The sequence below is a fragment of the Lichtheimia ornata genome, assembly GCF_029851405.1.
Source record: "Lichtheimia ornata isolate CBS 291.66 chromosome Unknown scaffold00057, whole genome shotgun sequence".
Taxonomy (NCBI): domain Eukaryota; kingdom Fungi; phylum Mucoromycota; class Mucoromycetes; order Mucorales; family Lichtheimiaceae; genus Lichtheimia; species Lichtheimia ornata.
The window spans coordinates 142,394-167,425 of NW_026695377.1; the positions used below are offsets into that span (position 1 = coordinate 142,394).

The 25,032-nt window shown below is 43.5% G+C and overlaps 9 protein-coding genes across 9 annotated transcripts; 3 read left to right on the top strand and 6 right to left on the bottom strand.

The window, feature by feature from the left end:
- Positions 1-42: 42 nt before the first annotated feature.
- Positions 43-1,716, bottom strand: O0I10_009635 (uncharacterized protein; the record flags this gene model as incomplete). Its single annotated transcript, XM_058489622.1, has 3 exons — positions 43-86; positions 145-300; positions 363-1,716. The coding sequence occupies 3 exons, from the start codon at positions 1,714-1,716 to the stop codon at positions 43-45; spliced, it is 1,554 nt and encodes a 517-aa protein (XP_058339658.1).
- Positions 1,717-4,062: 2,346 nt separating this feature from the next.
- O0I10_009636 (uncharacterized protein) lies at positions 4,063-5,580 on the bottom strand (the record flags this gene model as incomplete). The annotated part of the gene is made up of 8 exons (XM_058489623.1): positions 4,063-4,217; positions 4,279-4,429; positions 4,486-4,661; positions 4,717-4,760; positions 4,819-5,087; positions 5,154-5,244; positions 5,307-5,416; positions 5,491-5,580. 8 exons carry the CDS (start codon positions 5,578-5,580, stop codon positions 4,063-4,065), a joined length of 1,086 nt encoding a protein of 361 aa, XP_058339659.1.
- Positions 5,581-6,604: 1,024 nt separating this feature from the next.
- O0I10_009637 (uncharacterized protein) lies at positions 6,605-7,795 on the top strand (the record flags this gene model as incomplete). The annotated part of the gene is made up of 6 exons (XM_058489624.1): positions 6,605-6,931; positions 7,073-7,134; positions 7,191-7,311; positions 7,373-7,450; positions 7,510-7,548; positions 7,610-7,795. The coding sequence occupies 6 exons, from the start codon at positions 6,605-6,607 to the stop codon at positions 7,793-7,795; spliced, it is 813 nt and encodes a 270-aa protein (XP_058339660.1).
- Positions 7,796-7,973: 178 nt separating this feature from the next.
- Positions 7,974-9,513, bottom strand: O0I10_009638 (ATP-dependent RNA helicase eIF4A; the record flags this gene model as incomplete). Its single annotated transcript, XM_058489625.1, has 6 exons — positions 7,974-8,039; positions 8,103-8,220; positions 8,275-9,159; positions 9,214-9,293; positions 9,354-9,393; positions 9,509-9,513. The coding sequence occupies 6 exons, from the start codon at positions 9,511-9,513 to the stop codon at positions 7,974-7,976; spliced, it is 1,194 nt and encodes a 397-aa protein (XP_058339661.1).
- A 2,566-nt stretch (positions 9,514-12,079) lies between these two features.
- On the top strand, positions 12,080-12,846 carry O0I10_009639 (uncharacterized protein; the record flags this gene model as incomplete). Its single annotated transcript, XM_058489626.1, has 2 exons — positions 12,080-12,319; positions 12,373-12,846. The coding sequence occupies 2 exons, from the start codon at positions 12,080-12,082 to the stop codon at positions 12,844-12,846; spliced, it is 714 nt and encodes a 237-aa protein (XP_058339662.1).
- Positions 12,847-13,024: 178 nt separating this feature from the next.
- O0I10_009640 (uncharacterized protein) lies at positions 13,025-14,922 on the top strand (the record flags this gene model as incomplete). Its single annotated transcript, XM_058489627.1, has 6 exons — positions 13,025-13,185; positions 13,242-13,429; positions 13,493-13,882; positions 13,940-14,096; positions 14,154-14,330; positions 14,385-14,922. The coding sequence occupies 6 exons, from the start codon at positions 13,025-13,027 to the stop codon at positions 14,920-14,922; spliced, it is 1,611 nt and encodes a 536-aa protein (XP_058339663.1).
- A 155-nt stretch (positions 14,923-15,077) lies between these two features.
- Positions 15,078-15,672, bottom strand: O0I10_009641 (uncharacterized protein; the record flags this gene model as incomplete). Its single annotated transcript, XM_058489628.1, has 2 exons — positions 15,078-15,218; positions 15,280-15,672. 2 exons carry the CDS (start codon positions 15,670-15,672, stop codon positions 15,078-15,080), a joined length of 534 nt encoding a protein of 177 aa, XP_058339664.1.
- Positions 15,673-16,642: 970 nt separating this feature from the next.
- Positions 16,643-18,086, bottom strand: O0I10_009642 (uncharacterized protein; the record flags this gene model as incomplete). Its single annotated transcript, XM_058489629.1, has 5 exons — positions 16,643-16,912; positions 16,995-17,504; positions 17,562-17,653; positions 17,718-17,820; positions 17,874-18,086. The coding sequence occupies 5 exons, from the start codon at positions 18,084-18,086 to the stop codon at positions 16,643-16,645; spliced, it is 1,188 nt and encodes a 395-aa protein (XP_058339665.1).
- Positions 18,087-18,864: 778 nt separating this feature from the next.
- On the bottom strand, positions 18,865-24,098 carry O0I10_009643 (uncharacterized protein; the record flags this gene model as incomplete). Its single annotated transcript, XM_058489630.1, has 2 exons — positions 18,865-22,697; positions 22,763-24,098. 2 exons carry the CDS (start codon positions 24,096-24,098, stop codon positions 18,865-18,867), a joined length of 5,169 nt encoding a protein of 1,722 aa, XP_058339666.1.
- Positions 24,099-25,032: the final 934 nt, after the last annotated feature.

Consider the following 25,032-nt stretch of genomic DNA (forward strand, 5'->3'; position numbering starts at 1 on the left):
ACAAAACAAAAAAGATGGCAAATAGAAATTGGAAAATACAAGTTAGGTTTTTTGAGCAAAGGGTCGACGACAACGTTCAATAATGGCTGAGAAAAAGAGAGGTTAATTCATTACAACAGCTATGTCACTATCATAATTACTTACATCGGCATTTTCTCTGGGCGTATTGGGTATCCACACATTCATGGATCATCAGGCCATCGTGTGCTCTCACATTGACATTTATGTCAGGAAGGCTGGCTAAAAATTCAAAGGAACGCCAGAGGCCAAGCGCTGCAGCATAATGAAGTGCTGTCCACCCTACATGGTACATGATGTTCATTGTTAATAAGGTTCATAACTGAACACAGCGAGTGTTTTACCGTCACTATCTTGATGATTCACATCCACATGGTCGGCGAGGTAGTGGACCAAATGTTCATGGCCTCGCATTAATGCAACCTGCAACAGCGAGCGATTTCGGATTCCACCAACGCCAGCGATTCGATCTTGACTATCACAATAGTGCTTAAGCTCTTGAAGATCCCCACGGATACATGCATCAATCAGTGTTACATGTGGGTCAAAGCGGACTTGCTTTATCACGGGTTGCTTGATGGGGTTGGCAGGAAAACAAGATGGGCGAATTTCTGGTAAATGTACTTCATCAATAGGTGTCGACACAGGGGATGGTGCTGGTGACCAAGGATGACCAGCAATGGGAGAAGGAGGTGGTGTCCAACAATGATCGTCTTTTCCTTCTGTAGACGACAACGAAGAGAATGATGATGACGATGTGGAGCTCGAAAATGTCATGGGAACAAACTTTGACTCTGTGGTTGCAGATGTGGGGTTGGGTGGTGGTGTCACTGTTTTTTGTTGCTGCTGAAAGTACTCAGTTTGCACAGCGGCTACCACTGTTGGCGATGGGGTTGCTCCATATGCCAAGAAGCCTCTTTTCTCCGTTGCCTTTTTCAACAACATGGAAGGTCGACCAGTGGTACCAGTAGGCGTAGGCGGAGGCGAAGGAAGAGTAGAAGTAGCAGCTTTTGCCGTGTTTATGGGTGCTGTTGTCACTGTAGGCACAGATGCTCTTGTTGAACGCTTATTAGTAGGGGTTAAGAGTGCTAAGACAGATGGCGAAGAACAACAATCTTGAGGGCTTATCGACCTAGCATTCTTCCGATTGAGCATGGCTGCACCACTGTTGTCCATATCGAGCAAAAGTCGCACCAGTCGGGGCAAGTTCCAGAAACACGCCAGATGTAGTGTGGTGTTGCCTTGGCCCCAGATATGATTGACAAATTGATGGCACTCCATACTTGTGGCATGCTCACGCAGAAAGCTGAGAATCATCATAGCCATTTGGCCATTATTGTTGTTGTTCTTATCGGCATCGATCAAAGCAAGTTGCACTGCATTCAAGTCTGTGGCTGACTTGCCAAACTTGCGCACGGCCTCCGGACGTACTTGGCGGGGGAATTGCACAACACGCGACTTTTGCGAGGGTGAATACAATGCTGGATCATTGGCAATACGAGATGTCAGCAAAACGCGCACAAGAATATCTGTGGGTGTCCGTTTGCAGAGCCGTAAAAACTCGTCCTTGGCATCGGTCTGGATGATGGTTTGCAATGTACGCCAAAGGCGGTGTGGTGAGTTACAGCTGGTTGAGTTGCATTGCCCATTTGCTGTATGAATATGTGGGGCCGTGCTCGTCTTGAGCGTGGTCGTCATCATAGTCCTCTAACAGATATATACAGAATGTGTTTTGATATCGACCTTTGCGTTGAGTCGTAATAGATATGAACAAGAAATCAAAAAGTAGTGGAAAAATAAGTTAACGTTTGCGTGTGTGCGTGTGTGTGTGTGTGTGAATAAAGTAAAAGAAAGAAAGTAAACGATCCTCAGGACAATAAAATCTTTTTAGTTATTTGCATACACAATGGACGACTAATCCACCAAAGAAAATGCGCGCTACTAAACCAACACGGACACAGCAGTGGACATGTGGTCTCCCCGAATAAACCTCGAGCTCGTTGTCTCTCATCCTTTCCATCGTAAAAGGTTGAAACACCGACAGCAGATCAAGCAAAACATGTAACCTTGCGTAGTATGATTAGCCATCTTGCAACCTCTTTTTTTGTTTTATCGGCATGCAATGGCTGTCATTCTATACCCTCTATCGTACAGCAATGTGTGGATGTGTGGTATGTGCACGCTGTGTTGCAATCGTTTTCTTCTCAGAGCGGATGCACGGAGAACATGGATGTTCCGGGTTCCGGTGATGAGGTACGCAAACTGTGCAACAACAAATATGAGAACGAACTTGGACATTCCGCTTTCTGATTTTTTTTCTCAAGCAACACAGTATTCTCGAATCGCACATGGCCCTTTCACCATCCATGTCTAGCATAGCTTATGATAAGCATAACCATTCCTCTGACCTGGCTATGTACATTTAGGTGAATGAGTAGGTAGTAAACGCTGGGAAGTTGGTGATGGTAGTACGAGTAATGTTAGTCGATCGTGTTGTGTGCATGCGACCTTGTTTGTCCCAAGGGATACAAGGTGACTACTGACCCTCCTCTTCTCCCCAAAGTTTCTACTCGAACGTTTATCGTGCGTTTAAGAACAGCATGAAAGTAGGAAAGGAGTCGAGACAACAGCAAAGAAAAACGGCTGTTTGTATTTCATTTTGTTTACTGGGCCCGTGACACCCAACTTGTCAATAGAGTTACTCTTTGTTGATGGTAAAAACTGATTTGAGAAAGTGAGGTGCAATAATAGAACATCACCACCGCATTATACCTCTCTATGCTACAATCATCAACATCGTGCTTACAGCATATCATCACGAGCAGTCTGCAGGATAGCAATCGGCATCCATCAGTGAAAGGTAGTATGCAACAAAAAGCGGAGATAAAAACTGCATACACCATGCAATGATGATTTGCAATCTGTTGTAGCCAAACCTTAATGGAAGTCTTCGCAGACGGCAATATCCGCTCATATTCTGATAACGTCTTGGAGAGAGGACAATATTGTTGAAGTATATAGCATCCAATCCACGCCGTAAACGCCAAGTCATTTAAACCAGAATGCCAATTGCTCAGCACCGTGTACCAGCATTATTACACATAATGCTGGCAAATGATAACAGGGCCGGCCGTATGCCAGACTGCAGTAATTGTCCATCACTGTGATACTCAGAAGCGATATACAGGGATAGCCTTGCATATCAGCGGATGGATATGGAGCGAACTTGTACATTTCACGTTGATACAGGGTATACATAGGTTAGCCAATCTTCAATAACAAAAGCACACTTGATAGCAATCTCTTTTAGATGGCAAGTATGTCATATCTTTTGACGCTGGTGTAACATGAACTCCACTTGATATACCCTTTTGGCAGAATCATGCATCATAAAATGACGCACGGACATATAATGACACATGAAACGATGCATATGTGACAGGAGAGAGTGCCATAATACAGCTGATTGGAATGACGGCGTATACTGAAGGACACTTTTTCATCTCTGCATATCAAGCGAAAAGCTCGCTATGATGCACGATCTGCAAGGCTTCTTCAGATGCATTTGCTCATGGATAAGGGATCGCAGTTAGCACGGTCATACCACGTCAAGCGTTGCTATATGCCATTACCCGACATAGATAAAGACATCCCAGCTCATGAAGATAAGGCCATGATTCAATAAGAAAGAAGTATAGGTGCTAGCTTGCATGGATTTTATTCATAAAAGAGCATGCTTTTAGCTGAATTCAAAAAAAAGTAGGTAATTCTTTTCCCCTCTGTTCTACCACTGACGCTTTAAGACAAGATTCTTTTTGCCTATAGTAGGTAACATAACCAAAGCTATACAGCACGTGGGCAACATAATACATGCACAGTGATTAGCCCATCAATAAGCAACAATGGACATTAGCATTAAGAAAAACGGAGTAATAAACTATTGAACAAGAAATGGACATCAAGCCAAACAATGTAAAGAAAAAGTATGAATTATATAACAGTACTAGATTTAACAACAAAGAGACGGAGGACATGGTCGTGAAATCAATCAAGGGAAAGTGTTCGATCGCCTTGGTGCTCAGCAAAAGCTGCTTCGCCTTTATCGCGTAATAAGTGGGATTTCAGACCCTTATTGAAGTTGGACCAACAGATTGCACCATTGATGATGGTTAATACGATCAAAGCTAAGGATACGCTTGCTAATGAAATACCCCGTAAGAAAAGCCGTCATTCAAGCAAACCAAAATTCATTGAACTTACCAAAGAAGGTCAAAAAGTTCTTGATGTTCTTGTACTTGTCGGCAGGTTGATCAGGATCAAAAATGCGGTAGATCTTGAAAATAAAGTAGGCACAGCCAGCTGCGAGACCCACAAAGAAGATTGATACCATCCATTTTGACTCATGGCGCACCTATGGCAAGTATGTCAGGTAAAAGGACAGGGCTGGTCGTGATGAAAATTACTTACTGCGTATACAGCCAGGAATAGGAAAAGACATGTCAGTGGTAAAGCCACAATCGTCAGCGGAAATTCATAATCGTTGTTTTTGAGAACCAGAACAAGGTACTGAATTGAGTATCCCAAGAAGAAGAACATGTCAATCTTGAGGATAGTGAGCAGGATCTGATACCATCGATACATGTCTGTATGTAAATATGGGTGAGTTTATCTTCTCTTGCCCTTTGTCAATGAGCTTACTTCTTATTTCGGGATCGGCTCCAATCTTTTTATAAATACGCCAGCTATGATGGATCTAAATTAGCATACACACATTGAGTCCTCAATCCATGTAATACTTGCCCGAATTCCTGGTACAGTCGAGCACCGAGGTAAAGGTAAATAAGCTCGCATATTCCAATAACGACCACATTCGCAATGAGGAGTTTGGTTATCAATGTCCGCAAATAATCAAGGACATCCGAATCCGGAATATCATGGCCAATACCAGGATGATCTGCAAGATCATTAAGTGCCTCCGATATCTGTTGGAATTGAAAACCACCATACAGCAGACAGCAAAGGTTCAAAAGGATAAATGCAATGATTTGAATGGTGTTTTGCATGCGTACCTAATTTCATCCCGTCCCGCCTACGTTAGTTTTATCATGACCCCTGAAATCTTGTCATTTACTTACTGCATCCCATGCTATCCCTACTTGATAAACTTGACATATAATAAAGATGATCAAATAGACTGGTATCCCTTGACCGAGAGCTTTGTTTGCACTATCACATGCACATAATCAATATGACTACTACGGTCGTTTAGTGCGCACGCACACACTTACTGATTCTGTACGAATTTAGCAAAGACTACAGACTCGAGAGCAATCACCACTGCTGCTTCAAATAAAGTTGCAAGGACGAGTATAAGCGAATAGCGTGATCCTGACCAGAACTGGTGGGGGAAAAAGTGGTTTCAGATTCGTTTGTTTCTGTTGCTTTGTTGTCATTGGGAGTCTAATCGCTTACATGCCACCTTGTCCGTTGTTGCTCGGGTGAATAGTCACTTGCTTTTCGTGAAGGTGGTTCTGAATCAAATGCAAAGCTTTCTGTTGACATGGAAACGGTGTTGTGGTGGTGGTTCGGCGAGAGAGGGAGAAAATAGTGGACGAAGGGTAACCGGACTAAACATCAAAGTGCGATATTTCTCTGCGTGCCAATTCCTCGTGCCATTTAGTTGAACAGAGAAGAAAATCATTTCCCTTTCGTACGCGTCACTAAGTACTTTTCTTTGTAAATACTGTTACTACGGTTTTCTCAGCACAACAGAAAGGATTCTTTTTCAAGCGTTTCTTTGTCGGATGTAAAAGATTGTAATATGCTGCTCTTTGTCATTTTACTGCTAGGATCCTCGTGTAAAAGTTGCACGTTCATCTTTCTTCGCTGCCTTTTGAACTCTTGTCAGGATGATAGCTATCATGAACACCACAGTAAACCATATTGTTCACTACTCGGTCTCTTATTGAATGCCTGAAAGGAAGAAAGAGTCTGAAAGATGAGCAGCTACTACTAGTGGTGTAGTTGTAATGGAAAGAAAAAACTCAGTTCCCTCACCTCCATTCGAATGACATTAGCTAAAATATCGAGTGTCTTGTAAAAGTTTGACGAGCAGATAACATAGCAAAAAGAATTCGGGTATAACAATGGAAGAGGCAATCCTACCATCAATGATTATTCGATAGTCAATCGTTTTCAATCTACTCTTTTAGGGATGCCAAGGCCACGGATCACGTGAATGAGTTACCAGCCAATCAACCTTCCGCCTTCGGACATACTCATGTCACCTACAAAAAAATCACCTTTTCAAGTGGCAGGTGGGTTTATCTGCTGTGATTTTCCATCGCTCAGGACTCCTTGACGCTTGATCACTTTATCAGTTCGATCAATATACGCATTTGCCTACAATGATGTAGTCCAAGACATAGCTGCTATTAATGCAAAATCGCATGTATCATGGTTACAACCCCAGTCGCGCCCGCGTTAAGTGTGATGAATCGGGGTTTGCGAACACAGACTTCAAGATGCCACGCTCTCTCACACACACTCTCTCTTCCACTTCTTTTTAAAAGCGTGTTTGATCGCCATGTCACATCAACAGCAACCACCACAACCGCCCAATTCCAACGATAAATACACTGCAGCACCACAGCAATCAGGTTCTGCTGGCGAATCGTCAAACATGATTCAACAACACCACGCGCAATCTGCTGCCGCCGCTGCCATGGCTGCTGCTGCTGCTGCTGCTGCTGCTGCCCAAGGCACAGCTCCTGGTGCCCATCCTGTCTTTGATCTCGCAAAGTTCTGGCAAGAACAACTTCATGTCGCTGAATCGTTCGAATCTGATTTTAAGAACCACCCACTACCCTTGGCACGCATTAAGAAAGTTATGAAAACGGATCAGGACGTCAAGGTAAGGATAAGGGCTAACTTAGTAAAGTGAATTATACTAACAAGGAAGGATTTTGTTGTCATGTAGATGATCAGTGCTGAGGTATGCAAAGAATATACACACCATGTATCGTGTTGATGCTGATGTTATGTACGTCATTAGGCGCCTATTTTATTTGCCAAAGGATGTGAGATCTTCATTACTGAGCTGACAAAACGCGCATGGTAAGGATGGAAGAGGATATGAAGGAGAGGATGATGGTAGACTGATATGTGTATAGGGTGCATGCAGAGGAGAATAAGCGTCGTACATTGCAACGTTCTGATATTGCAACCGCTATCTCGAAAACCGACATGTGCGATTTCTTGATTGATATTGTTCCACGTGAGGAAGCTGCAAAGGTAATCTCTTGTATAGCTGGGAGATGTTTGGGGAACTAATGCATGTTAAACTATGCTATAGTCAAGCTCAGCTGTTTATGATCAAAACGCCTATCAATACTACCAGAGTGCAAATGTACCTCAATATACATCAGCTCAGGTAACCATCGAGATGAGGATGGAGCACCAGAAATCTAACATAACATTGGTTTTATATAGCAAATTGATCCTGCCGCATATTATCCACAGCTATCTCAAGTAAATGACAAGGATTTAATATAAGTGAAACATAGCTACTAACAAATACAATTCAAAATAGTTGACACCTGAACAAATGCAACAGTACCAGCTTCAGCTTCAACAATTTGCTGCACAGCAACATCCTTATGCTCAACAAATGCAGTCTAGGCAAAATGCACCTGGCCAATCTGCACCCGGTTCTTCAGCCCAGCCTGGTCAACCATCGAATTCGGACGCTACAAAATCAGAGTCTCAACAGCAATAGTAGCATTGATCCCCCAACCTCTCTCAAATCCAGTTTCCTTCATTGTTATGTAGAATCAATATTGATCGAAGCGGACTAGCCAACATTCTATTTTTCCTTTTACTATAAAAAACTTTTACAACAAATGCGAACACCAAGAGTGGTAACGCAGGTTTGGGATGAAATTATGCAAGGCAATCTAGATAAGGTCGGCAACGTTCATGGGCATTTCCTCAATCTGGGTGTTGTAGAATTGTTCAATATCCTAGAATAGAAAGAATTTGAGTAAATAAACCACGCGACCACATCTTTCTAATATTATACTCACTCTCATCATGCGGACATCCTCGTTGGTAACGAAGTTGATGGAGACACCCTTACGACCGAAACGACCACCACGACCGATTCTGTGAATGTAGTTCTCACGGTTGGAGGGAAGATCATAGCTATGAAAAAAATTAGTATCTCTACACATGAGTATATATGTAAAGCAAACTTACTTGATAACCAAGGAGACTTGCTGAACATCGATACCACGAGCCAACAAATCAGTAGTAATGAGGACACGGGAAGAACCAGAACGGAATTCCTTCATGATAACATCACGTTGCTCTTGGTCCATATCACCATGCATGGCAGAAACAGTGAACTCACGGGCATGAAGCTTGTCAGTAAGCCAGTCGACCTTTCTACGGGTGTTACAGAAAATAACAGCTTGGGTGATGGTGACGGTCTCATACAAATCGCAGAGGGTATCGAGCTTCCATTCTTCCTTGTCGACAGCAATATAGAACTGCTTGATACCTTCAAGGGTCAATTCATCACGCTTGACAAGAATGCGTACAGGCTCACGCATGAATTTGGTAGTGACTTCAAGCACATCGGATGGCATGGTGGCTGACAAGAGAACAACTTGGGTGCTACCAGGCAAGAGTTGGAAGACATCATAGATTTGATCCTTGAAACCACGAGACAACATTTCATCAGCTTCGTCAAGGACGAACATCTTGATCGCTTCAGGGTTGAATGCGCGACGATTGTGGATCATATCGAACACACGACCAGGTGTACCAACGACAATGTGACAACCAGCTTGGAGCTTTGCAATATCTTCACGAACGTTGGTACCACCAATGCAGGCATGGCATTCAACACCCATAAAGTCACCAAGAGCAAGCACAACCTTTTGGATCTGAAGGGCCAATTCACGAGTAGGAGCCAAGATCAAGGCCTGAGTTTCCTTCTTGGAAGTGTCGATCGATTGCAAGATAGAGATAGAGAAGGTAGCAGTTTTACCGGTACCGGACTGGGCTTGAGCAATCACATCGTGACCCTTGATAACAGGCATAATGGCACGTTGTTGAATGGCAGAGGGACGCTCGAAACTATTCATAACAACGATGAGATAATACCCACATACAAGGCTTACTATGACTTACCCGTAAGCATATACACCACGAAGGAGCTCGGTCTTGAGGTTCATGTTGTCAAAGTTGTCAACAACCTCCTCCCAGTTGGACTATAACAATTACAATAATAGTAAGTACTTGGAAGCTAGTAGGCTTGTATACGCTCTTACCTCGATTTCGTGATCAGTGACTTCTTGCAAAGGTTCGTTGCTATCAAAGCCCAAGATTAGTACGACCAACTCTAAATATGCAAGATCTCCTCTCTTTGTAGAAGCTTCCTTATTCTTCTCCCCAGTGTAATCCACCCATGTGGCCCAAAGCTTACCTCATGTTGGCTACGTCAAAATAATAAGAGGGCAAGCACTGGTTTGGGCTTGGAGAGCACAGAAAAATCTTTTGGGGACAAGAGTCACAACGCGGAGGATGCCACCTATCCAATCACGCCGTCGGGACTTTGACTACCTTTACGTTACATGATTTTCCAGGTTGGCGTTGGAGCGGTTTATGGACATAAGTAATGTCACCTACGAAAAGCCGTGATTTAAGCTGCAGGTGGATTTATCAGTTCGACCAATCCTGACAACAATTCCCACGCCCATTCACATATAAAACAAGGCTGTTGTCACCAACATTATCATACGCCCTTTCTTTCTACTTGTATGCATGCCATCATCAATGACCGTTGGTAAGTCTTAAAGATAGTCTTTATGTGATTTCCAAAATGAGGGTATTCGTGTATTCATCTTCCTTTTTGTTTCCATCTATTATGTAGCTCGCTTCATTGCTTTACCACTCGATGTGCTTATTGGTGCCTTATGACATTTGGCTGCTGTGTTCCTTAGGTTCACCCTTTGTTGTAGGTTAAACCATCATTTATACAGTGATCCTCATCGTTTATGTATTGATAATAAGGATCCCTTATACATTGTAGGCAAAATGCAGCCCCTGTCTGATGGCAACCAGGGACTCCTTTGTTGGTGACATAAGTACATGCAAGGAAACATCAACAATCTCTCGATCGGATGGGTAATGTGCTGCAGAACAACACTTCTGAGCAGTTGTTAATCCTTGAATCCTTATTTAAAGTTATACTCTCCCTGGTTCAGAAGGACCGTCAATGAAGATTAATATGCTTCCACATCCATCTTGCACCCTGCTCTAACTTTGTTCCCAAGGCAACGTAATGGTAGAAGACGTAAGACCGTTATTTATTGAAAGTGGTGGGTACTATAACACATCCTAGTATTGATCTAGAAATAACGGAGGAGAGGGTAGAATCAAATGGTCTTGACAAGGCATCTTTACCGTTCAACTTTAATGACGATGAACCAAATGAAGATGAACATCCCTGGAAACGATCTACGAGTCTTTAGTGAAATGGATGCTGCCTGTCGTAAGTAGTTTTACTTTATGTGTTTCATACTTGCTCACATGCATTGTACACTCTCAGGCGGTCACTGCAGCGCATTTCTTTGGAATTATTGAAGGAATTTGACAATAGCACTCTTTCAGAAGTGTGTGCCTTAAGGTAGCGTATGATATGTTTTGATTTCTGTTTTCCGTGTTCTGCTTAAAATGTGATTTTACTGACAACAATGATAGGTCGCTTTGTGCTTTGATAGAAATGTGCTCAGGCAGGCGTACAAGTGACATTAATACATACCATGTATCCCCAAATTCGTGCAGCTGCGCACCGCCACAATTCCGGCCAGTTGGGTCAAGCGACACCAAATGATCAAAGTGTTCGAATTAATTGCAACTCTTCATGTAAGCACCTTGGATATGCCCTCAAAATATGTATGCTAATATCATATTAACATGCAGTCCTCAGTTCTTGAGCAGGCCAATATTACTGAGCAACTTGAATCTGAAGTTAATGGTGCGATCGAAGTTGAGGATCATGACACTGTATTTCATAAACTGTAATATGACCATCACACCCACCCACAGCAATAGCAGCAGTACCCTTCCTCGCCATATCTATCTCATCACAATGAAAATTTAGCAAAATTTTACTTGTATTACATATGATCCACAAAGACGATTGACAGCCAGTGAGGCGCTGGTACATCTACTTTTTGACGACCTGAGGAATACAGACACGAAACCTTCCACAGGACGTGATTATCTCCTTTGCTTGATTTCATGGCTGAAGGTAATGGAAACAAGGTATGCGTGTGAGTGAGTTTCGTCCATGAATAATGACCCGGTTTTGATAGAATTACCCATTCGACCGGATCTGATACATAAATTGGTTCTTCTCCGTTGTCATTCCTCTACATTGTCATGATGAATTACTGTATCGAGGCACACACACTCTCCCCTATCCCCTTATTTAGTCTAGAAGCTGATTTTTGTATGATAGTATCATGCGTGGACCATGCTACCGCGTGAATTTAACAACTTGCAACATTTGATGAGTAATTTCGATCCGCCATCGAAAGTCAATGGTGGGGATGATAGTGTTGTGATGAAGTTTGTCTGCTATTGCCAAATTTGTCAGAGAGATTAATATTGCAACGAAGGTGTCCGTTGACACATTAAGATGTTTATTACTAAGCTATTGTAATGTAATTGCCGCTTTTTATGATCCAGAAGATAAAACATTGTATCACCGTCCGAGTCTTTTTTCATGATGTACTGGTCCATTCATGACGAACAATGCACTAAAGCAGCAAGCATTCAGCCAAGGTGAACGTCAAAGATTGTTTAAACGCAAAATGGAAATTGGTGTTACGCCAAAGTGAAAAGACCAAGCGCCATGATAGGTATAATTTAGTTCGGGATGAGTGAGTGGCGCCTGGAGGAAAAAAGAAGTGCGGTCACGCATTGGTGGAACACCGTTGAGGATTCCTTGCAGGGTGTTTTTCGCTTTTGTACTCTTTCATTCCCAAACATGCTGTCTACTCTTCGTAATGCTGCTGTCGCTTCAGTCCGTCAATCGACTGCTGTGTCTTTGAGAGGCATGAGCTATCCTCTGCGCCGTACATATGCGAGCGAGAATAACAATAATGGTGATAACAAAGAAGCGGAAAAAGCCGACACAGCCAACAAGGATGAGCAACCCGCAGAAAAAGAAACTGAGGATACCAGCAAACTTCTCGCTGAAAAAGAAAAGAAAATTGCCGAACTTCAAGTAGGTGTAGAATATCATAGATACGAATCTAGATGACTCATAATGGCGAGTAGGATGCATATATCCGATGCTTGGCTGACCAAGAGAATCTTCGAGAACGTACACGCAAGGAGATTGCAGCAGCACATGAATTTGCTATCCAAAAGTTCGCAAAGGATTTATTGGATACAGTAGATGTTTTGGGTATGGCCTTGTCATCTGTCCCCACCGATTTGCGCTCCAAGGAGACCGCTGTAGCTTCCGAGATTGCCAAGGATACCGCTAAGCTTGCTGACCAACTATCGAACTTGTACACTGGTGTCTCCATGACAGAGGTTGAGCTGCTAAAGACTCTCAAACGTCATGGTGTCGAACAAGATAATCCTGAGGGTCAAGCATTCGATCCCAACAAACATCAAGCTTTGTTTCAAACTGCTATTCCTGACAAGGAGGCTGGCACTGTATTTGTCGTCCAAAAGATGGGCTACACTCTCAAAGGCCGAGTGTTGCGTCCTGCTCAAGTTGGCGTTGTGGCCGAGTCTCAGTAGTAGTACTAGTAGTAGTAGACATGTAATTTGCTTCTTCTGTATATATCGAATTCATCATCTCCCCTCTTCTCTCTTCTCACTGATACGCTATAGAAAATCCACTCTAGACAAAAACAATGTTTACCATTATGCTTGAGATTCTATACATGCTGTTTTTGTGTTTGTATGGCAAAGCTCAATGCCTGATATTGGGTCTGCTGAGATACATCAGCAAATCAGCAGCCATCAGTTCCCATCGGCATTGTTGTTAACCTTTTACCTACGTCGACCGACTATGGAATGCCATTATTGCCAGACCATCCAACGCAAACTTTACTGTCAAAACTGCTTGCAAGAAAAGTATGTCATTTCGACCAGAATACAACTCATTGCATATACTCACAGCTAAGGTATAGGCTTCATAATCATGTCGTTGAACTGACACCATTGACTACCGATCGAGCCAACCTCGTTTCCCAAGCCAACGACTATGTATCAACAACATCCCATATACGTGGCTTGCTTCAGGAAAAAAACAAAAGGATCACAATTATCAAAGAAGCTACCAGTGAATGTAGACGTATCAATGAAGAATGCAGTCAAGGTAAGTAGTGCATATGCACGTGTGTATGTGTACATTAGGCTGACCTTCATGTATTGAATATAGCACGACTACGTATTCAACAATTACGTGCAGAGATTCAGCAGCGGCGCAACAAGATGGCAATGATTGAAAAGAGCCACTCGGAAACAGAAATGACTGATTATGCCAAGGATATCCAGCAAACCAAGAGAAAGTGGTACCGTGTGCACAAGATGACTGTATCCGCACGACGAGTATTGGTGCATGAGATTGTTTCACTTTTTGAGTTCAAGCCTGGTGTCGTTGAGGATCGTTCAGTCGAAGCAGAACGCGGTCAACACAATGCTCCATCTATATCTCCAACAGCGATGGCAACCTCTCTACCATTTGCCCCTATCAAAGACAAAAGCCAACACTCCGAAGACTTGTACATTTGTGGAGTCACTTTACCAGCAAGAACGATTGATGTATCAAGTAAAGTACTTTTTTTCTTCATACAATTTACATGGTGGTACTAATCACATCTGATAGAATATTCAAAGGAAGAGTTGAATGCATCTATCGGACTCTTGATTCATATACTCGGTTTAATAGTGCGATATTTGGGCATCAAACTCCCCAATCCCATATTCTATAAATCAGTGCATCCATACGTAAGATACAACTCTGAGAAGCAGCGACATTCCACGTATGTATATCATTTGCCATCGATAATATAACTCAGGTTCCTGACTTGACACAATAGCAAGATACCATTGTTCTTAGATGATAAGAACTTTCGCCGATTCACTATTGGCATGGCCATGCTCAATTACAACATTGCTTATCTTTGCTATACCCAAGGCGTGGAGATCCCATTATCACAAGTCACCAATGCATTACAAGCGCTTATGGAGTGTTGTCGCTCACCTCGCATTGGGATGTAAGTGACATATTCAACCCCAGAAGAATAACCCTAACGATATCTTCCACGTAGACGATCACATGTTACGATCTACCAAGGCATACCCAGTATCAACGACTTCCCACTTGAATTCCATCAGGTACTTCGGATGACAGCACTTCGGTATCGCAGTGGATTATCAAGTGAATTAAGCAAGGAGCTCGTGTTTTATGATCTTTTGAACAATGGAGGTTTCGATTCAACAGGCAAAATGGGATTGGCTGATGATTGGTACTTTTATGACGGTCTTTTGGATAACGATGAAGAGGATGACATTCAAGATGATGAAGTGGTCGAAGATCAGGTCGATGAATCTACAAGTGAGCGTTGGAATCTGGTGGATGTGATGCCATCGTTTGGACGACCCAATGGTGAAAGCGAAAGTATCTTCCAGTTTGGCGCCACAATGATTGGTATGATGGAATCGCTAGGGGGACGTACAGTCATGGGCAGTATCGCTGGAACAACTTCTGAACCCAATGCATCGGCTTCTCCTTCCTCTTCACAATACCCATCACCACAACGAAGTCAAGATTATCATCCAAAACATGGTGTAAAAAGATATATGTAATTCTCATAACATGTTAAATATCCCGTGTTAAATGAATACATGTTTACCAATAAGCTGTAACTTTTGGATATTATGGAAATTGATCGTACTTTACAATGGAAAGGGGTTTCTAGATGAATAATGGTGTCTAAACAGGGTAACAAGGCGCACAGCAATCATTCTTCCGTTTCCAATGCCCTATCTAATTCCTCTTTCTCCCCTGGTTTTAAGACAAATTCAGATCCACCCAACATTCGTCGTAGCCGTCTCGTCTGTACTGGAACTATTTCATGCAGTCTATCGGAAAACTCTTTAAACTAGACACATGCATATTAACAAACGCTGCATACATATACACTACAATGTATCTGCACTTACATTACCCACATCAAGCCACCATCCCACTGCGAGTGACAAAGCACCAGCCCCCGTCAACGCCAACAACGTTCCGTATCCAAGTGCTTTGAAGGCAAAGAATCTCGCTTGTCGCTTGGATACTGCATATTCTTCCGGCGTCATTGAGGGTGGTATCGGTTGCTGATTTACTGCTCGTTGTGGTTGAAGTTGTGGCGAAACGGTAGATTGTTGTAATGATGGATAAGGGGTTGTAGCAATAGTATTGTTCATGGAGGCTGATGCCGCTTCTTTCGCTTGTTTGCGTTTAGTATGCCAGACTGCCCCTCCCAGTCCTGCGACAAAAGCTGCTGCTGCTCCTGCAAGAAGACCTCGTGTTTCTAGCTTGTTGGGTTCGCTCTGATCTTTGGTAGACATTTGGAGTTTTTGATATGAGGTTGAATAACGGAAGACAGAAGGTTCAGGTGGCTTACTAAGGACTAGAGTTGCACCATGTCAAATGCACCATATTTTATTCAAACCGCGATAGCGTACCACCAGGTGGTGCTTGATTGCTGATATCAATGAATTGGATCGTCACCGCTGCTTGTATTCGAGTACGCAGGCATACACGCATACCATCACTAAGAGTAGTCTGGCAACGACAAGTCTCTTTTCTACCGGGCATGCGCTTAAGAGTACCGCGTACTACTATCAACCACAACCTTGTTCTTATTTTTTTGTTGATATGACCTTCTCCGTTAGCACTGAAATGCTTTTTCGTATCTAATACCCGTCTGCCTTGAATATTCGCGTTCATCATAGACACAGGTTATCATCATCGCTCGCATAGACGATTAAATATGGGGACCATGGTTGAATTACGTTTGGAATGGTTCTATTTACTTTACCTACAACCCCTCTTTGCCTATGATGGGTGAGCTGTGGCGCTGCAGCTCATTCGACTTTGTATTCTAAGACGCTTGACCACTGTGTCACTTCAATCCGTCACGGCTTCCTGTAGGAAACAATTCCCACGCTTAAGCACATATAAACAAGCCTGTCGACGCTGGATCACTCTTCGGTCTGATTTTCTAATATGCTTGATCACTTTATCAGTCTAAATCCTTTTTTTTCTTGCACCGACACATTACTCGGTTGTTGAAGATGTATCAGCTCCATCATCTTCGACCCATATAGTGGTATTCTAGATCGAATAGTAAAAGACCGCCATTTCATTTAAAAATGATACATAAGTTACATGTGTTTTTTATTTGGGCGATAGATCCCTGACCTGTTGCCACATGTGTTCATTGCCATGATGAGATATTCACAAGATTATGCTGTATTTGCAAATCATAAGGTATGTATGTACATGACGGGACATTAAAATAACTACTAAGGTATTTCACGGTTCTTCATCTCCTATCTCATCATCATCAAATGGATCTTCTCGCAGAACATCATCCTTGGTTACGTATACTTCATTGATGCCTTGGCTTACAATTTGTTTCATCCAATATGGGATCGGTGGCTCAATAAGACCGTGAATCAACATTCGTTTTATGCCGTCCATGACGTTCGTACCATAAAAAGAAAGGTCTACCCGTAAATTCTTCTCGTTCTCGGATTTGTCAGCGGCGTCCTCTGGTACGGTGAACATGGGAGGCTTTTTCAACTACAAATGAACAACTTGTATGTCAGGTCATCTTCCTTTTTTTGATGTGTGTTAAGTGAAAGTCGTCAACGGAAGTCCTTACATGAATATCCAATCTGCGTATCCCTTCAACTACCTGAGGACCGAAGGTATCGCTTGCATCATCCTCCCGACTTTCGATAAGCTGTCTGTTGATTGGTATAATACGCCTCTTTTGCTCGCGTGATTTCACATATTCTTCTCGTTGCGGGCGTTTCAAAGTCTTATGTGAATAATCAAGTGGGTTGGAATCGACCTGATCAAGACGAAACCGACTGAATGCTCCCAGTGATTCTTTGTTGTGTAGCAATTCAGAGAGATGGTGTATACTTTTGCTCGATATGTTGTGAAACTTTAGCGACTTGGCTTGGAATGTTTTCAAAAGAGCTTCCTCAATGAATAGAGCCACCGTCTTGTTCAAGGCACCACGTACGGCAAGATATGGTGTATCAGGAAATCGTAGATAATAAGCGGTCATTTTTGGCATGGGGTATTGTCTATCATGGCGATTCTCAAATAACATAATCCTTATCCAATCTGCAGGTTCCTTTGGATCAGGCATGGTCATCACATGCTACACATAAACCAGTTTGTTAATATACTCAAATACCTTATCCCATCCGTATCTTACAGCTTTGAAATACTCAGAAAGTGCTTCTTGGATTCGGTTTCTGGCTGTTTTTGCATCAAGGGTCTTCAAGAGTCGTCCAGGATTATCCGAATCTGGATATGTTGTTAATGACAGCGTACAAACATACATATATAAAGGTTACTGTTGCCTACTAACCATCCTTTAACTCAATCAGTCTCCAGGATACTGTGGATGCTCGCTTGGATAACGCGCTTTTAAGGTCAATGTGAGCAAGTTGATATGCAGTAAGACCTTCAGGCTGTCATAGAGAGTGTATTAGAGCTTGAGACAGCATACATTAACCCTTCATACCCAGTCAACCCATAATCGCTCAGTGATCCTCTGTTTGCTTTGATTCCCTAGGAAACCATTGGCATCCCAGTTTTGCGTGGTCGGGCGTAGTTCTTCTTGTTGGTACCATTGCTTAATACAATCTATTATGTCGTCTTTCGATGCTTGACGAATAATGGTCTCAACACGTTCACTGTAGCTTATACGGTATAAATCAGCTTCGCTCAGGAACATTGTTCATTCACGTAGTGAGGGAAGAAGGCTTTTCCATTGTTGGCCCGCCAGTGCCGCTTGTATTTGAACACCGCTTTAGCCCTCCCTTGCACAGCCATGTACAGTATTCGATGGTGATGGTTGTATATGTTTGATAGATTGCACAAATAATGGTGGTTACTGCAATTGAGTAACGTTTAAAGAATTATACTTCTTATATGTTGTATGGCATCGGACATACTTGTGGTTACATTTGTAGGCAAAACACAACCTCAATATGATGGGGACTTTGGGACTCCTTTGCAGGTGACATAAGTACATGGAAGGTGGATGCTGCGCGGAACTCACTCGCAGACTGGAAGGTAAACCACTGTTCATTTTTAATACATGTCAATATTAGCATGCTGACTCTTGGAAAAAGGGGATCAAGTCAACGATCTGAAGCAACAAGTTCCACTGGACCACCAGTGTCTCTAACATGTAAATGTAAGGGCCACATGCATTAAGAAAAAGATAAAGCTTTGTTAATGATTTGTGTTTAATATTATACATATGAAGCGTACGAACGACGATGATAGCTCGGTGCAATCATCGTGGAGGAGTGCCGAAGCGCACAAACGGCGAAAGCTCCTTAGTATGTATACGAGCTTCAGCTATGGCGGTACATAGGGGTCGGCACAAGATCTCGAAGGCCTGAAGCGGCTTTGGTACTTGACATCGACCTAATGTCTTTGTCAGAGCAAGCGAACAGCAGCAGCCTATTTCGCTAGATTATTTTTTTGTGTAAAAAGTGTAGACTTTATTGATCAGAAAAGGGAGTAGGAGGTACAAAGGATGAATACAGTAAATCAGATTGAAGAGTGTCTAAGACAGTTGCGGTTATCCATGCTTGGTCGTCGATCCTGCATCTCCAATGATGCTGCCATAGCACTGCCACAATACAGCCCAGACGACGTAAAACATTGTCACACAAAGGGCGATTGCGCCTTGACAAGAAAGTGGTGAGAGCTTGCCAGACTAGGTCCTGGGTGGGAAAGATAGGATCCAGCTGCAAATATTGTAAAGCTGCCCGCCAAAATGGTCGTTTAGTGGAACAGCTCACAAACATGTGCTTGATATCCTCCTCCTCAATCTTGCACAGAGGGCAAACAGAGTCGTCAACATGTTGAAGTTGAAAGCGGTGGCGTTTTTGTTGTGTTGCTATACAATGTTGTAGAAGTCTCCACCAAGGGGTCAAAGCTTTGTGCGGTAGTGATAAACGCCAAAAGCGCCGCCAAAAAGACTGAGGGTAGGTGAGGCTGCGTGGTACTGATTCAGTAGGCCTTGATGTATCATCGTTGATGTGTTGCCAATAAGGGTGCCAATACAGACGTAGCTCAGAGAGTGAGAGGTAAGGCACGTTACGGCGTTTGGTTGGCGAAAAATGAAATTCCCAATGCGTCAAAGTGGGAAGTGTATAAAAGACGGGCTGATAGGTGATCATATCAGGTGGAGAGGTGTGAGTCGGAAAGTGGAGTCGAAGTTGCGTTGAATCATGGCCTTTGACAGAGATGATGCATGGTGCCAATGTAGGGTCAAAACTGGAGCGAATCTGTCGTATTGCCTTTCTTGATGGTGCCGTTGGTGAAAAGAATAGTTGTTGTTGTCGTAAGTCCCAATGAACAAGGTCTGAGAGGAGATGTTGTAGACTCAGCGTTTTTGGTGGTGATCCTGATGTTGGAAACTTGAAAAAACGGAGCGGCACATCGAGAAACCATCTTGCAGACCAGCTGCTTGAAGGTGTTAATTGCGGAAGGCGACAGAGGACTTTCCCAAGGTGAGCCATGTGTGGAGCCAATTTGAGGCACTGATGGACTTGACTTGGAAAAAGAAACCATGGTAATAAAGATGAATGACCAGTAAGCAGTTGATAGTATCTCACTATCCATGGCGTTATGAAATCAGATGGGCGTGGAGAATCACACATACGTTGGAGGTATATGAGATGCAAAGCTTGACTTTGGTCAATTATATCGACCACTCCAACCCCTCCGTATCTACGTGGTAGACACAAAGTAGCCCAGGCGGGTTTAGGCCAAAAAGGTGCTATGAAAGATAGCACTATCGATTTCATGTCAAGTAACCACTCATGCGGCATTGGTGTGACCCGTAGAACATGCCACAATCGAGACAGAAGTAGTGAGTTAGCCACAGTGCTAGCACCCCGTAAAGATAGACGACGTTCCTTCAAGATGTTGGCATGACGAAGTAACTTAAGCTTGAGAGAATCCAAGAACGAGGCGAGTTGATTCGCTGTGTGGTATAATGGGTACCCCAAATAGCGTACAGCGTCTGTGCTTGTGGCGTCGTGCCATTGTGCTCCATATGTTTGCGCAATTGGTTGCCAATCCGTGTGTGCTGTGCCAGATAGAGACATCAAGATGGTTTTACTCAAATTGACTTTGGCATTGGAGGCAGCTCCATATCGTTGTAACAGGTCCATAAGGATAGGCCATTCTCCCGTATGTGATAAGAAAACTTCCAAATCATCCGCATAACTAAGAAGTTTGATCGCTGGTGGTGCTGGCAAGATATTGCGTAGTGGATGAGGTGTGGCTCTGGTTGATGAGCGAGATGGAATTGAAGCAAGAGAGACACCAGATAGTGGACTAGCCAATATAGATCGCAAAAGTGGTTCGAAAACAATGTTGAAAAGCAAAGGGGAGAGAGGATCGCCTTGTCTTAACCCCCTGCTTTGTGTAAATGGCTTACCGAGATGACCATTGATACTCACATGTACTTGGGTGTTGAAAAACAAGCAAGACAGGCTTTGGATGATACTCGGCGGAAAGCCGAAATGCGCCATAACTCTGCGTAAATACTCCGGATGTACACGGTCATAAGCCTTTTCTTGATCGAGAAAGACTGCCACTGTGGGATCCATTTTGCATGCCGTGCTTTGGTTGTGCATTATGACTTGATTAATCCATCCATTATCCGAGATCAAACGGTGTGGCATAAAGCCCGTTTGGTATGGATTGATAAGTTTTGGTAATACTTGGTTGAAACGATTGGCCAGCAGTTTTGTGAATAGCTTTGCATCCGTGTTAATTAGAGAGAGTGGGCGCCAGTTGCGTAGTAGCTCAGGATCTCCTTTCTTAAAAAGAAGAACCATGCGTGTGTGAGACCATGATGGTGGAAAGATACCTTCCATAGCTTGGCGAATGATAGTGAGCAACAGATGGCGGAGACGGGGTGAGCGAGGTACGAGATGTTTGTAGACTTCGAAAGGAATGCCATCAAGACCAGGGCTTTTGCCAGCTGGTGCGTGATCCACAAGGTCTAAGATGTCTTCGGGATGTGGCAGTGCGATAAGCTCCTTCGAGTCTTCAGCTGAGAGTGTAACCGTGGATGGAATGTTTTGCAGCAAAGAATCCATGGCCGATAAATCAACATCCTCAGGTGTATATAGTTGGCTATAGAACTTGCGTGTCTCCTTGATTATATCATGGATATCCGTGAGTACCCCATCAAAATCAGAACCCTTCAAAGCTGTAATAGTATGTTGGGCCTGTCGTTCTCTGATCACCCGAAAGAAATACTTATTGTTCCTTTCCCCCTGTTCATGCCAACGTGTTGCCGAGCGAAGCATCGTTTGTCGAGTGTCATGCTGAATCAAAGTGTCGATCTGTTGTTCAATTGTGGCCAAATCTTTGTTCGTTGGGTTGACCAGGAGTTGTTGTCGTTCGGCTTGCAGTTTAGCAATACGAGTGCGTCTATGTGCTGTTGAACCACGTGATTGTCGCTGTGCTGTGTATTTGAGAAGCCTCTTCAAAGATTCCCATTGCTCTTGAGGAGTAACATCGGGTGTCGAGTCGATAGTTTCAAAGAAGCTTGCCACATTATGATCCAGAAGAGTGACAAATTTCTCATCATACAGCATAGATGGGTTGAACCTCCAGCTACCACGGCCAAAGTCTTGTCGTACTGGCAGTAGGTCGATGGTCAGCAAACAATGGTCCGTCAATGACGTAGGAAGAAAATGTTGATTTGCATTGGTTACTCGAGTCATCATGGAATGGTGGCCAAAAATATAGTCGATCGTGGAGCGAGAGTCACCCCTTTGAAAAGTAGGTGGTAACCCTGCTGGCATGCAATTATCGAAATGTGTGCGGATCCAGTCATACCAAGGCTGTATGGCTGGTGAGCCGGTGACTGTAGGATCGTGCAAGTGGAGGTTGAAATCCCCAAGCAAGAACCAGGGACCACCATCTACCTCTTGAATGAAAGGTAACGAGAGGAAGGATCGTAGAAAATCTGGACGAGCTGTGCGTGTAGCTGGAATATAGGTGTTGATAATATTGCATACAAGATGTTGTTGTGGATCCAAGACCGATGCGACAATAATTCGCTCGTCCATGGAAACAATGGCATTTGCCAGTGTGAGATCTTGACGTAGACATACAATCGCTGCATGTTTGGTGATGATTGATGAGCGATTTGGAAACATGGAAGTAGTAAAGGAGTGGACTTGTTCCTCAGTGATATGAGGATGTGAAAAATTAGTGGCGGTTTCTTGGAGACAGAGAATATCGAGGTCGTGTGAAGTACGTAGGTCATAAATAAAGGAGCGTTGAGTGGTTGGTGTATGCTCTTTGAAAATGCTGCGAGCATTTAAAGAGCCAATGCGTATAGGTCTATTAATCATTGACCCTTACGGGCGATGTCGCTAGTAGGTGGTGGTGATGGTACCACCGGATCCAACTCCAAATCGAAATTTTGGCCTACACGAGGGCTCATGCTCGGTTGCTTATTCTTGAGAATCGAACGTTTGCCCGTGGAGGTTCTTGTGGCGGTAACCAAATGCACCTCCTCCGCAGGTTCTTCCTCATCCAGCTTCATCCTTGTTGCCTTATCATATGGTGCATGTTTCGATGAGTTGATGCTAAACTCAGGGTCCACATCATCCAGTCTACTCTTCTTAGGAACTTCGTCCATCTCAATATCTTCATCCTCCTTCTCTACTTCCTCGTCTATCGTAGCTTCGGTGTCTGAGAGATCATCATTAACACCCTTTTGATCTTCTGTATCTGAAATCACAGGCTCAGAGGTTGCCTTTGTTGTCTGATCCACATCCTTGACTGGACGTTGTGTTTCTTGTTCAGTCTTCTGAGACTTAGCTTGCTCATATAGATCGATAGCTTGTGTGTCTGTCACTTTTGCTTTACAGAACTTTCGTGTGTGGCCTGCTACACCACATTCGAAACACACACGCCGAGCCAACTCTGGACAATTGTTACGAATGTGCCCAGCTTGTCTGCAATAATAACACACCGGTGCAGCGCCTTTGAAAGAGGCTGGTGCGAACGTATCCCAGGTCTCCAAATAAAGCATGCGTTGTAAAGGCTGTGCTTCATGATGCTCTCCTTTTGAGTCTTCATATCCCTCACTGGGATCAATCGTCACAGTGAGTTGACCTTCGAAATATCCATCATACAGAATACGGCGGATCTGGTAAACCTTGCCATAATAGCGGAGTGATGAAAGCAAACCATCTCGGATGGCTTGGTCACTGTCGATGTGGAGTAGGCTGAGCTGTACTCGAATCAAAGGGTTTTCTGAGCCAGATACAGTGGGAGATGCTTTGTAAATGACCTCATTCACAGTGATACCCTCCTCAATGGCCTTCGTGGCATGGTCTGGGTTGACGAATTTTGCTTCGATCAGCATATCTCGGCGAGAACGGACATCATATGCGCTAATATGTCGAAAACCCTGCACTTCGCCGATTTGCGATTCAATCTCAGCATAAGCCTTACTGCGTCGTTCAAAGGCAAGGTGAGGCAAAGAAAACAGAACAGATTGAGGAGTCAAAGCTTGCTTGACAAGGGCTGCGGCTTTGCGAGAGAGCTGTTGCCGAGTGAATTCTGAATGCTCATACAAAATGTCAGATGTCATGGTGCCATCGCGAGGTGCTCGTGAAGGTGTGATGACCTTCATTCCGGCACCTTTGGCCACGACTTGGCTCCATTGCAAGGTGCCAGTGGTGGTCATGTCGAAATTGGAGATTGGAGGATTTGCTGATGAGCTCGAGTGTCGAGATCGTCGATCGTCGAGATCGCAATGAGATGTCAAAAATAAGGTGTTGTCAAAATTTGCTCTTTGTGTAACGTAAACAATACACGGAAGAGCCCTCATTTCGCTAGATTATGCAAATAGTTGTCATCAATCATGGTGAACAATAAGACATTCGTTTTCCTTTGTGCTTATATATGTTGGTCTATCTATTACATATCAAATGTATAAATGCTAAGTTTGCAAAGCTCACGCCGCACCCACTTCCATTTCCATACCAGCAAGGTACGAAATCTCGTCCCGCGAGAAATTATGCCGACCCACACCGCCTAGCTTAATCACACCTGCAGTGGCCGTACAGAAAAAGATGCCTCTAAGCCATAACTTTACAATGGAGCACGGGGCTCTTATTAGAACAAAGTTGTCCGGCGTGGCTGGAAGTAGCTAGTGAGTAAGTTTCAGGTTCGTGGTGGGCAATCAGGGATTTAGCGAATGTCGCCATCAGCCAAAAAAAAATTTTTTTTGGTCGTCGAAAAAAAAGTGATGGAGTGGAGCTGGATGGGGGAATTTTGGGATCGTCGCTGTCGAGGTTGATGTTTACATACAAGAACGTTTCGAGCACGACCAGCAAGTTTTCTCATGACCGGCCACGATTGATGGTTTTGGTGAACTCTATGTTTCTCGCTTTAAGTGGTTCCATGGTCACCTTTATCTTTTTTTTTGTATAAAATGGTCACCTTTATCGACGCACTCAGTCAAATATACCGGCAAAATATAGAGCCGTCTTTGTTACACGAGGCCCCAGACCAAATAAAAAATTGTTTGCATGTCCCCAAACTCAAAAATATTTGCAGCCTCAAAAATTTTGAAGATGGTGGTCGGCTTGATATAGGGGTACAAAACGTCCGGTGGG